Here is a 13,248-nt window from a genome sequence, read left to right as displayed (position 1 = left end):
CCCTTATTCCCACTGTCCTCAAACCCACCAATGTCTCTATAAAGATACTCACTGTGTTCTCTGGAAAGTCTGCTCCATAAATAATACATTTGCTTTCATCTGAAATCTTTTCTATTCCTACTTTTTCCATCTTCTAGCTCTCACTGATACCTAACTCCCTCTGAAATGACATAACTCCTAGCCTCACTTTCCAGCACTGGTTGTATTTCTACTCATTCCTTTGATTCACTGGTCAAAGTGGGGGGATTGGAATACTCCCTGCTCCTTCAATGCCACTTCCAGGTTCTCTCTCTACCGCTATCATTCCAAAACCTCTGCTACATTGAGGTTTACACATCTATATTTGCCACCTTATTAAAATTCTGGTAGTTGTTGTTTATCACTCTCCGGGGTACTTCCCTTCTGTCTTCAATTAGCTTAGTGCCTGATGCAGTTTTTTTCTCTTCCCCAACTCTTGCCCTCCTACTAGGGTACAACAAACATAATGATACTCTCAAACATCCTAAGCTCATAGTTCTTCAATGTAATCATTTCACATTACTTTTCCTCCCCACTTCAGGTGCATACAAAGATGATTATACTCTCGATCTTGTCATCAATTACTTTCCATGTACATGAACTCTGAAATTCCCTTATCTGATCAAAGTTTATCATCATTCCTCTTCTCCCTCTGCCTTGCAGCTCCAACCCCACTCTTCCATTTTCTCATTGAGATTTCCAATCATTCAAACTCAGTTCTTTCCCAGATCATCATATCTGCACTAGCTATATACTCCCTCCCCTTCTTTCTCTATCTTGATCCTTTGGTAAAAGTTCAACTCTACATAGTCTTTTTTTTCCCTCAAGTTCTTTGCTCTCCCTTATCATACAGCTGAAGCTGGAGAAAAATCATACAAAAATGAGTCCACTACAAGTTTATGTTCTATGATCTCAACTGGGCTCTCATTATGGCAAAGCAATCCTTTTGTGCCTCCTTAATTACCTTAATATCCTACTCATCACAGTGGTTCTTCCAAACCTTTTCATCCTTTCTCAAACCTCCTGCAGCTCCCTTCCACCCACCCTCTTAGATAATAATCTTGCTTTATAATTTACTAAAAAAAATTGAGGCCACTCACCAAAAACTCCCTCTTTCCTCTTCTTCCCTCTCTTGCATCACTTAGATGATGCTTTCTGTTACTTTCCTTCGCCTTTTGTCTCACAGAAAGTATCAGTCTTTCTCTTTGCTAAGGCAAACTCCTCTCTATGCACATTCTATATTCTTCTTCTCCAAAAGATTAGAGAACATCATCCCTACTCTTTCATTAACTTTCAGTTGCTTCCTTTCAATTGGCTGTTTCCCAATTACTTATGATTATGTCTACTTCGCACCTCTTCTTAAAAACTTGATCCATCCATCCTCATTAGTTATCATCTCATTTATCTTCTCCATTTTCTGACTAAACTTCTTGAAAAGGCTGTCTACACCAGTGATTCCCAAAGTGGGCACTACTGCCCCAGGGGAGCGGTAATGGCCACAGGTGCATTTATCTTTCCTACTAATTGCTATTAAAATTTTAAAAAATTAATTTCCAGGGGGCTAAGTAATATTTTTTTCTGGAAAGGGGGTGGTAGGCCAAAAAAGTTTGGGAACCACTGGTCTACAGTAAGTACCTCCCATTTTCTCTTTCATTCTCTTAACTCTCTACAATCTGGCTTCTGACCTCATCATCAACTGAATCTATTCTCTTGAAAGTTAGTAACAATCTCTGCCAAATCTAATGACTTTAATGGGGTCATGAAGAGTTGGATATGACCAAACAACAATACGTTTTGCTCAAGAACATATATTCTAGTACATTGATGGTGAAACTTTTAGAGATGGAGTGCTGGATCACCCTTCCACCCCAACTGAAGTTCATGCCTCTCCCCCAGAGTACAAGTGACACTCCCCCCCAAGACTGAGTGCCATGCCCTCCCCCAACACATGCTGGGAACGCTCCACCCCTTCCCTCTACTCCACACAGGGGAGGGAAAAAGCACTCCCATTGGGCTGCTGAGCAGAGGGGCAGGTGAAGTGAGGAATGTCCTCAGGGAGTATAGAGAGGGGGAGGGGAGCAGCTCCTCTCAAGACCCTATGCCTTTCTGGTAAGAAACTCTGGGGGTGGGGAGTGGGGAAGGTGGTCAATTTGCATGCCATCTTTGGCACCTGTGCCATAGGTTCACCATCACTGTTCTAGTAGTTCATGTATCCTATATCCTGTGTTTTACCCAATAGATTATGTTGTTGTTATTCAGTTGTGTCTGACTCTACATGATCTCATGGACTTTTCCATGGGGTTTTCTTGGAAAAGACCCTGGAATGGTTTGCCATTTCCTTCTTCAGTGTGCCCTCATTTTATTGATGAGGAACTGAGGAAAATAAGTGTTAAATGTCTTAGCTTGGGGAATACATCTAGTAAGCATTTGAGGCTGGATTTGAACTCAGATCTTCCAGATTCCAGACCTAGTCTTCTATCTACCATGCCACTTAGCTGCCCTCAATAGATTATATATTACCCTTAACAAAACAGGTGCTCACATGAGCCTTCAGTTATTGAAGAAATTTATCAAAACAAAGCAATCAAGTTCAAGTTGTATTAAGAATGTTATTATCTACGCATTTTATACTAGAATAGAGTACACTGATTGTGCAAAGGGGAGAAAAATATTGTATGCTACATGAAAATATTTATTTTGTTATACAACTTTGTGATTGAAATTTCATGGTGGACTCTAAGCAAGATATGGGGGAAATTTGCATTTCAAACAAGGATTTTTTTTTGGTCATTTTAGAAGGTATAAGTAATAAAACACCTACCTTCTCAGGATGAATGCCACCCATTTTCTTACTGTGCTGATAAAGGTATGAGCCTGCATTAGGTACTGATAATCCTAATGTCACTTTATTTTTTTCCACAATGTCTTGTTTAGACTTCCTCCTTCGAGGCCGTGGTAATGGCAGGAAGACATCATTATGTGAACTTGAACTCTTGACGTACTCTGATAGATTGGCTGACTTGTCTTCTGTATCATTACTACTTAGAAATGAAACTGACTCACTGTTGAGGTCATCACGTTCATAATTAGAGCTCAAAAATTCACTGCCAATTAATGTACCTGAACTTTGTGGTCTTTTGTCCAGGTCACTTTTTTCCCTTGACAGCTCAAATGAAGTTTCCTTAGAGTAACTGACTGGATCCCAAGAAAAGCTCTGTATGAAGCTTTCTTCAGTGTGCTGTGACTTTTTCAGATTTGAAATTTCTTCTTCTTTATTATTCTTCCAGTTTGGATCATACCGGAGATCTGAGTATTTGTCCACTAACAGTTGCTGACTGCCCAAAGCAGAAAAGAAATGTTGAATTTTTAAACAGAACATATTTACCATGAGTTTCAGTTTAGTAACTTATCTTAATATAATCATTATTTTCTACCTTATTTTCCTTTCAATATCTTTTATGTCTGTCGATAAAGAGGCATCTTAGGTTCAAATCTGACCTACAATGGTGGTCTGAACTTCAAAGATTATTTTAAAGTTAACTTTCCCAGAAAAAAAGCAATAATATAGGGAACTTGAGTTCCAAGAGCTATTTACCCAAACATCTATACATGGAATATAAATCTTATAATTTATTTATAAATAATGAAAAATAATAGATAGAAAAAAGAGAAAGATTTTCTATAATAATCTTTTATTAAATATTTGTGACCTACAATAACCAAAGATGAATACACGTTAACAGTGATTAAATAATCAGTTACTATTGATGGTAAAACTGTACTCAACTGATGATCTTAGAGCACTACTTTTTATATAAACTTATGCTTGTGTGTAAACAGGCAGAGAAAAAAGAGAACTCAGGTAATTAGCTGAACAAAACTTGAGCTGAACTCTAATATTTTTAGGGGGAAAGCAGTGTTGTTGTTTTTACCAGACTAATCCAAATTGTTTATTACAATGACTGAATTCCCTGTATAATTACTTAGTTTACACTTCAACTTGCCTGTTTAGATAGAATATAAACGGATTTAAAACAAAACCCCAAAAAGGAAACCCAAAGCACAACTTTGAGTGAAAAGTGAAAATGTGTTTGGGTTTTTGGTTTTTTGTTTTTTTTCAATTCAGCTTCTGGACTATTAAGTCCAAATAAAATACCCTGATAAAACAATGAATACCTTAGCATCTGAACAGTTTCAGATGAATACAAAGTTTACTAAATAGTTCTGGCAGAGGAAAGTTAACCAATCAGTAATCTACTTATAACTCAAGGTAGAGCTCTTCATTCTTTCCACATCAATCTCAATTTGTAAAGTATTCGTACTTCCAACCAAACAAGAAAAAAAATGGGAGTTGTAATATGGCATATTTAATGGCATCTTTGATCTTCAAAAGCAAAATGGGGGAGATTTTCCTTCCTTGAGCACAGTAGCTGCAATCCACTAATCAAAAAGAAAATGTAAATCTTCTAGGCCTTTTTATGCTATTTGATATACTCATTTACAGAGGACATAATTTTATGCTAAGTAAACAAACTAATGGTCCATCTAATACTAATTTACTCTCCTTAATGTGGACTTAGATTTATTTGATGCAAACCAAAACCAGGAGCAAAAAGCCAAAACTCCCAAGTTTTGCTCAATTGTCACTTAGAATTTATTTTATAGGTGTAAGTGAAGAAGCGAAACTCCTAAGAAGAATGAGATTGCCTTCTTCTACACCCCAGTGTCTTTATTTTGTGGAAGGGGTCTCAGAGGTTATCTAGTCCAATAGTTCAATTCGTAGATGAGGAAACTGAGGCCCAGAGAGGTTATATGATTTCTTCAAGGTCAGACAAGTAGTAGTAAATGTCAGAGCTGGGATGTGAACCCAGATTCTTTGGTTACAAATTCAGCACTTTTCCCAATGTAGTTTCCTCTCTCCTCTTTCTCAGTGTAGATTCTAAAACTAAACTGTTATTTAAAATACCACAATTTACTGTCATAGAACCTTTACTTCAGATAGTCTAGACTACTCTCTGTCCTTTGAACATACCATGCAAACACCCATTTCTATGCCTGTGGTCTTAGAATGTTCTCTTCTATACATTTTTAAAATTCAACTTTATTTTATTTTCATGTCTAAATTTCATCCCTCCTACCTTTCCCCTTTTCTTCCAATGAGAAAGTAAGAAAAAAATTGTTACACACAGTCAAACAAAACAGATTCCCAAATTGGCAACGTTATAAACATACAAATAAAAAAAATTAAGCCTTAATCTGTACTATGAGTCCATCATTTCTCTATCTGGAGGTGGGTAGAAGGTTTTTGTCACAAATCCTCTGGAATTATGGTTGGTCATTGTATTGAACAGTTCCTAAGTCTTTCGAAGTTGTTTGACTTTACAATATTATTGTAAATTGCAGAACTTGTTTTCTTGGTTTTGCTAACTTCTCTCTGCACCAATTCATGCAAGTCTTCCCAAATCTGTTTGAAACTATTACCCTTCATAATTTTTTACAACACAACAGTATTTATTCACATCCATATACCATAATTTGTTCAGCCATTCCCCAACTATTTGGGAACCCTTTTAGTTTCCAATTCTTTGCCACTATAAAAATAACTGGTATAATAATTTTGTACACATGGGTCCTATTCCTCTTTCTTTGATATCTGGAAAAGTACAAGGAATACAAAGGGAAAAAACCCCAAATATTCAACCCTCAAGGAATTTACATTCTACTGAAGGGATACAACGTGCATATAAATAAATATAGTAGACATGGAAAACTGAGGAGGGAGAAAACACTGACCAAGGGGAAAAAGGAGAGGGCAGCACTCACAGGGAAGTTGGTGCCTAATCTGAAGCAAGAGTTAGACATGGGGAGGGAGTATATGCCAGGCAAAGGGGGCCATTCACATAAATGAATGAAGACAGGAGATGGAGGGTTGAGGTTGGAAAATAGCTAGTAATTTATTAAAGAGTGATTTTAATAAAATTGTAAGATAGCTGGGAACTAGCTTGTGGAAGACCATAAATGCTAGGCTAAAGAGTATTTTATTCTATAGGCAATGGGAAGCCACTGAAGTTTTTTGAACAGATAGGTGACATGGTCAGACAATACCTTATGAAGCTTGGGCAGTTGTGTAAAAGATAGACTGGAGAGAGAAAAGACTAGAAGCAGGAAAATCATACAGGAGTTTCTTTTTTTTAATCAAATATTATTTTTTCCAATCACAAAGCATTTATTTTCCCTCCTTCTCATGTGCCACCCCCACGCTGATAAATGAATGAAAACATTATTGTAATGAGTATGTATAGCCAAGCAAAACAAATGTCCACTTTGACCACGTCCAAAAATCTGAATATCATTTGACATAGTTTATCATTTTGTGTAAGGAGGTGGATAGCATTTTCTATTATTGGTCCTCTAGAATTATAATTGTTCACTGCACAGAACCTTAAGTCATTCAAAGTTATAGCTCTATAGCAGTGAAATCATAAGCTGATGAGAACATGAACTAAGGATCTAGTTGTAGGAGTGGGGAAATGAGGACAGGGTCACGGAGGTAGAACTGACAAAATTTGGCAACTGAGTGGATATGGTAAATGAAGAAGGCAGTATAACAAGATTAATTTTGAATAGCAAGTGTCAGTGACCCATCGAATGATGGTAGTCTCATCAGATACATTTAGAAAGATGATCAGGTTTAGGAAAGAAGATAATGAATTCAGATTTCTATGTAATGAATTTCAGATGCTTATAGAACATGTAGAAAATAAGTAGAAGACTTCAGATTCAAATCTAGGTACTCTTACTACAAATCTAGTGTTCTTTTTATTGCACTATGAAATAAATTATGTCAGGTCATCCACCTCCAGAGAAGGAACTGATGGGAGTCTGAATGCAGACCAAACATACTTCATTTTTTTCCTTCTTTTTTGAGACCTCTTCCACAAAAAGGCTAATTTGGAAAAATGTTTTACACATGTAAAATGAGTATCAGATTGCTTACTGTCTCATTCTTGAAGAGGGAGTAGGGAGGAGGAAAGGGAGGTAGAAGAGCATTTGGAACTCAAAATTTAAAAAAAAAACCTTAATGTTAAAATTATTTTACTTATAATTAGGGGGAAAATAAAATGTTATTTTTAAAAAAGAAATTATGTCAGGTAGTAACTCTCAAGTGATACAAGGCAAGCATGGTACAGTCATAGGCCTATGGAATAATGAAAATTAGTGCATATGTAATTTGTGGTATGTGTACTATAAAATACCCACCCAATTAAGATGTGCAACTGCCAGATGATTTTTTAAAAGCCTCTATGTTAAATACACAGAAAAGTCAGTTAGAAAGTAATGCTTCCTAATTTTTATTTTTTATTTTTAAGGTGCCTCTATGTTAAATACACACACAAGTCAGTTATAATGTTTCCTAACTTTTAATTCCATTCTGATATCATCTGATAACAAATTTGTTATGGTAATTGAAATTTCTGGACTTTTTTGGGAAGTTATTCTTAGTTCTAATGGCAATATTCAGTCATATACATGTACTAAACAAAAAATAGTATCTTATATGATAGGTTGGTTTCTCTTTTAAACATTTAATATATTTCATCCGATATAAACAGTAGTTCCAATAATAGTAACTGATTTTAATATGGCACTTTAACATTTGCAGAGCAGTTACATACAGTAGTTCATTTAAACCTAGCAACAGTGCTGTGAAGTGTGTCCTATAGATATTATTATCCCCACTTTGCAGATGAAGAAACCAAGTTTCTAAAAGATTAAGTGATAACCATATTCACCAGAGTTAGTTGAATGTCAAGTAGGATTTAAATTCAGATCTTCCTGACTCCAAGCCCAGCACTCTAATCACTGTATCACACTGCCTTCTTGCATGTTATTCCTTACCAGCCTGTACTTTCTGAAGTCATGAGTTAGTACTTCAGTTTTCTATATGTACCACATTAAATAATCATTTGATTTTTAAAAAATATTATTGAGATTTATTTCATTAATGGTTTTACAACTTTGGGGATGGGGAATGAGACAAAACCAGGATGTTTAACGCAAATCTCAAGCACTTGTGTTGAGAAACAATGTGATGAGTCAGGCCCCACACTGCACAGGACCCAGGCCAAAGGGAGCATGACAGCTGGAGGATTATGTGAGAAAGGAAAAGAAGGGTGCAAAGCAGTGTTAAAACCCCCTTAGAGAGGAAGGCAGATGAAAGTAGGTCTTTACTGGCAGAGGAGTCTGGTTGGATTCTTCCCCACTAATAGACAGCAATCCTGGGTAGGTTTCCTAACCCCTTTGGGCTTAAATTCCCCTATCTCTACAGGGAGTGGACATCACTAGAATGGGGTGAATTTCTGCCTAAAGCCTTACCCTCCTACATGGGCCAGTGGTGTTTTACAGGGGGCAGCTGTAACTCTCTTTAGAGTTTAAATTACTCTTTGATGGGAAGTTTGTCTGAAATACACTAAGTGGCATTCTAGTGACCTGAAGAATTAACATGCATCTCTATGCACCTATCTTTCCAGTAAGGTTGGGGGGAAGGGATAGGAGTCATAGATACCTCCAAGAATCTGGCTCAATCAATCAATTCAGCAATCAAGTGGAGATTAAAAACATTTCAACAACATTTATTTTTAATTAGATGCTGAAAGTTTACTAGGAGATAAAAATTAGTGAAATTATACCGTTTTTACTTTCTGAGAGAAACATAATTCCTTTTAAGAAACAATGATGACATGAATGGGAAATAGACCCTGAACAAGGACACATGTTACAACCAGTGGAAATGTGCATTGGCCATGGGTGGGGGGAGGGCGGGGGGGGGGGTGAAGGGGAAAGTGGGGGCATATAGTATGTAAACAGGTTAAAAACGAATATTAATAAATGTCTAATAAAAAAAGAAACAATGATGGCTTTAAGCGGTAACTAGGCAGAACTTTAGGGTTCTGAAATCAGTTTATGTAGTTGTTTTGGCTAAGCATAGGATTTTTTAACTAAAAGATTCAGAACCTTTTGTAGAATAAGAATATACACACAAAAGTCCATGGATATGAAACTGTAGCTCTCATAAAAGCTCTAATTACAATTCACATCCATTTATACTTGCCAAGTAACAAGGACGACAGTCTTAAAACATCCATGTCACCTTTGTTGATGAAAACTCTGTTAAAACAAATAGGTGATGGTGCTTTTGCAATGGCATAAGCACAGAAAACTACAATACTCCCCAGGAAACAAATCTAATGGTTGAAAAAGAATATGATACTGAAGAACCCCATTGTGATGAGATTGTGTGCTTAGAAGCTCAATTGTATTATGTGGTCCAGGTCACTATACTGGAACAAAATGAGTGTAAAGTACCCCTTCATCAGTAATCATCTGCACACAAAAGATGCACCTCTTTCCCCCCCATTTGATAAAAGGTTAGATGGACAATACATACACAACCGCTTTTGTTACTGAACAGACAACAGATGCCAGGTCTCCTCTTCAGATTCCTAGGTTAGTAATGGATGCAGAGAAGTGGAGGAAAGGGGGTCTCATATGCATATGCCATGATATTTGCTGGAGTTAATGGACTATATTTGAGTACTTACAGTGATAACTTCAAACAAAATAAAATCAAATTTCCATTTAATGAAGAGCTTCATATTCAGCATAACATTCAGTCAAAAAATTACTAAAATTAGAGCATGTTTCTAGTACAATTAACATCCTTTGCACTCACAATAAAATATTCAATAACTGGCCATTTTGCCTGTTGAGGAGGTGAATAAAAGCATTGCTATTAATCATTTAGCTGTTATTTGTTTGCCACTTTATTTTAAGTAGGCAGTTAAATTGAAACTGCACATGTTATTATTGATTCAGGTTAAATTTAATCCTTTTAAAAAGAACAATTATTCTCAATTCATATGGCATTAAATCTTTTATGCATGTGAAAAGTAAATTCTATTTTACTTAAGTATAAAGTTTTTAATGCTTCTTCTTTAAAGTCGTATGATGCTGAGAATGGTTCCCAAAAGATTTATGAATTCAATGTTCAGCTTAACTACCATAAAAATTGCTTAATCAATGGCATTTCAATAACATGAAATAAATCCAAAAGATTAAGAGTAATTTCAAATTGTATAAAATAAATGGTTATACAAATAATAAACTGAGATATTTCATCTAAGTTTTTTCACATTCCACAAAACAGAGATAAAAATCTTCATTTTCTCTAGTGTCTCCAGGGTCAAATGCCAATATATTCTATAATAATAGAAAAGAGAGGTTTAATGAACCAGAATACACTTGTGTCTGCATAGGCAAAATGAAGAACTAAGCAATAATTCTGTTAAACTGAGTACTTTTAGTTACATATGGATACATTAAATAATTTCACCCAAAGTCCTTTTTTCTTCCTCAGTCACAGGCTTGTAAGATATGTTATCTAGATACTTGCCTCTCTAATATCTATATGTATTCATGGATATAGCCCAGGAATAAAATGAAAATATGGAACAGAGGATAATATTAACATCAGTTACAAGATGAATTTTATTGTCTCATTTCCACTAACATAATTATTTTGCATAATAGAGGATTATCGATGCTTTATTTAGGAAGAAAAAAAAACCTCTTCTTGGGCCCTGAAATATATATATATAGTACATACTGATATTTGCAACTTAAATTTTCCATGGAAGCCTTATAAGTTTCTCTACTTCTCTCTAAATCACCTAAGCAGCAAAGGCCACAGCTTTCTAAAAATTAAATGTTTCTTGCAAAGAATATTTTCTTCTTGCTTGTTTATATTGCTCTTAGGTTTTGGTTTGCAGATTTGAAAGTCTCTATGCCCTAATAATTCTATTGTGCAAATCCCAGAAAGGCATATAAATTTGTTTCACTGAAAATCCAAATAGTCAAATCTACAGCAAATGAAATTTCCTACATGATCTATTTTTGTTTCTGGTTTGAAAAGAAATAGTTAAATTAAAGATCAGGGAACTAAAGGAGCTCTTAGATCTCTAAAATCTGATTAAGCAACCAAAGATGATACTTAGGCTGAATATAGAATCAAGTCTAACCCTCTCATTTTATAGATAAGTAAACTGAGAATCAAAGGGATTTCATATGTGTTAAAACACCACTTATAATTTGGTTGTCCTCTGTCCAAACCTTTTTCATTGTCTATTGAACAGTTTTAGTTTATTTAAATAATTGGTACTGTGGATGCCAGTCAGCATTTAATATTTTTGAAAAAAGCAATAGTGTATCCAGGTTTAAATGAATTAAAAAAGAACTAGTAGGCAATCTCCCAGGCAGCAAAACTTGAAAGCACAATAGTCAAGCATTTCTAACTAGCAATTTTGCCTTTAATAAATATACATCAGAACCACACAAAATCTTCCACTTGCTCCGGGGACTGTTATAATAACACTATATCTAATCAAAGGATAAACATCAGAGAGTAATTAAGGCAGAATGACAAACAAATCCCCAGAGAACAGTAACACTGCAATAATATATTAAAATTTAATAGTAATAATAATTACTAGTTTTATATAGCACTTTAAGGTTTGCAAAGCACTCTCAGAATATTATCTCATTTTATTTCATTTATTGAAGTGCTAGTAGTTATGAATGCCATGAAAAACTAGAAACTATGAAATAATAGCTTGGAAAATATAGGTTTCCTTCTTTCCTTTTCTCTCTTCTTCCTTTCTTATACTTATTCCATCCTCCTGTTATGTGTTCCACTAGGCACTGGAGGAGATATAAGAATAAATATGATATAATCCCTGCCTTCAGGGAGCTCATAATCCAGATGGGGTGATTACACACATCCATAGATCAATATAAAAGTTTTAATACAAGTATGTAAGAGAAGGAAAAAAATTATATTATATTATTATATCATTGTTCCAAGTTAAAGGAATCAAAACACCTCATGTAGAAGGATAATGAATTCTGTTTTAGACATACAGAATTTGAGATGCCAATGGAATACCCAGCTTGAGATGTTTGAAAGGCAGGTGTGTGATTGTAGCTCAGGAGAGGAAATGACCGGATGTATATTATAGCTTCCCTGATGCCCATCATCAGTGTCCCTTTGGACTTCAGACTGCACTTTGCTTTTTACCTTCTGTAATGTGCTTTTATGTATCACTATGCATTAGTTAACTATGTATGTGTGTATGTCTATATTTTTTTCTTATTCTCCAATTAGATTGGTATCTCCATGAGACCAAGTACTATATCGTACCTAAACTCTGCATTTCATAATACGCTGTACACAAAGGGGATTTAACAGACATGTAATCAATTGGATTTCTTGATTTGGGAGGAAAAAGTTTGCTTTTAGACATGTTAAGTTTGAAGTCTCTGGGGGTCATTCAGGTGGAAATATTCAAAAGATTGGAAATGCTACCCTGCAACTCAAGAAGAGATCAGGGCTGTAAATGTATAAAGTTGTATGCAGAAACACAAAGTTAAAACTGTAGCAGGGTTCCCTAAATGTTTATATGGAGCTCTTGGACTGTTTGGTGAAGCCTATGAGCTCTTTCTCAGAATAATATTTTCAAATGCAGAAGATTTCAAAGGAAACCAATCATACTGAAATACAGTTATTGAAATATTTTTTAAAAATCAAGTTCCCAGCCAGGGAGTAAGTACCAGGAGAGTTTAGACGGTTTAATAATGTTTTTCAGTTAAAAGCCATATCCAAAAGGATATACCAAAGCGTAAACATTAAGAAACTATAATTTTGTAGTTCCATGTACATTTCAGTTTTATACTATTTGAATTTTAGCCAAATAGTACAACCTTATACTGACATGAGATCTTGAGACTCTTTTTTTTTCTATTTCATTCTTAGTCTCTGAAAGTTGGAACCTTAGAAGTGATCTAATTTAAACTCTCACTGAATGTAATAAGTTACTCTTCTCTAACATCTCCAACAGATGGTTATCTAGACCTGCTTCCTCTAGCCCTTAAAAACTATGTAACACTTAGAAAGTAATTTAAACTATTTAAATTTTAGTTTCTTCATCTGTAAAACTGGAATCATTCAATAAACATTTTATTAATAGCTTTTATGATGTATTAGGTACTCTTCTAAGCACTCATTAGAACAAAGACAAATGTGAAATAGTCCCTGCCCTCAAGGAGCTTACATTTTAAAGAGACAACAAAAACATATATAAGTATTCACACAATGAATACAGGGTAGTTTTGGTA

The 13,248-nt window shown here is 35.1% G+C and overlaps 1 protein-coding gene across 2 annotated transcripts in view; it reads right to left on the bottom strand.

Annotated features, from left to right (window-relative positions):
* JHY (junctional cadherin complex regulator) overlaps positions 1-13,248 on the bottom strand; it is a 104,323-nt gene that overhangs the window by 71,550 nt on the left and 19,525 nt on the right. For both annotated transcript variants that reach the window (XM_044669649.1, XM_044669650.1), the window contains exon 2: positions 2,840-3,353. In XM_044669649.1, the coding sequence (XP_044525584.1) occupies positions 2,840-3,353 (514 nt within the window). The remainder of the gene's footprint in view (positions 1-2,839; positions 3,354-13,248) is intronic.

The sequence above is a fragment of the Gracilinanus agilis genome, chromosome 3, assembly GCF_016433145.1.
Source record: "Gracilinanus agilis isolate LMUSP501 chromosome 3, AgileGrace, whole genome shotgun sequence".
Classification (NCBI taxonomy): Eukaryota; Metazoa; Chordata; class Mammalia; order Didelphimorphia; family Didelphidae; genus Gracilinanus; species Gracilinanus agilis.
This window is presented reverse-complemented; position numbering and strand designations above follow the sequence as displayed.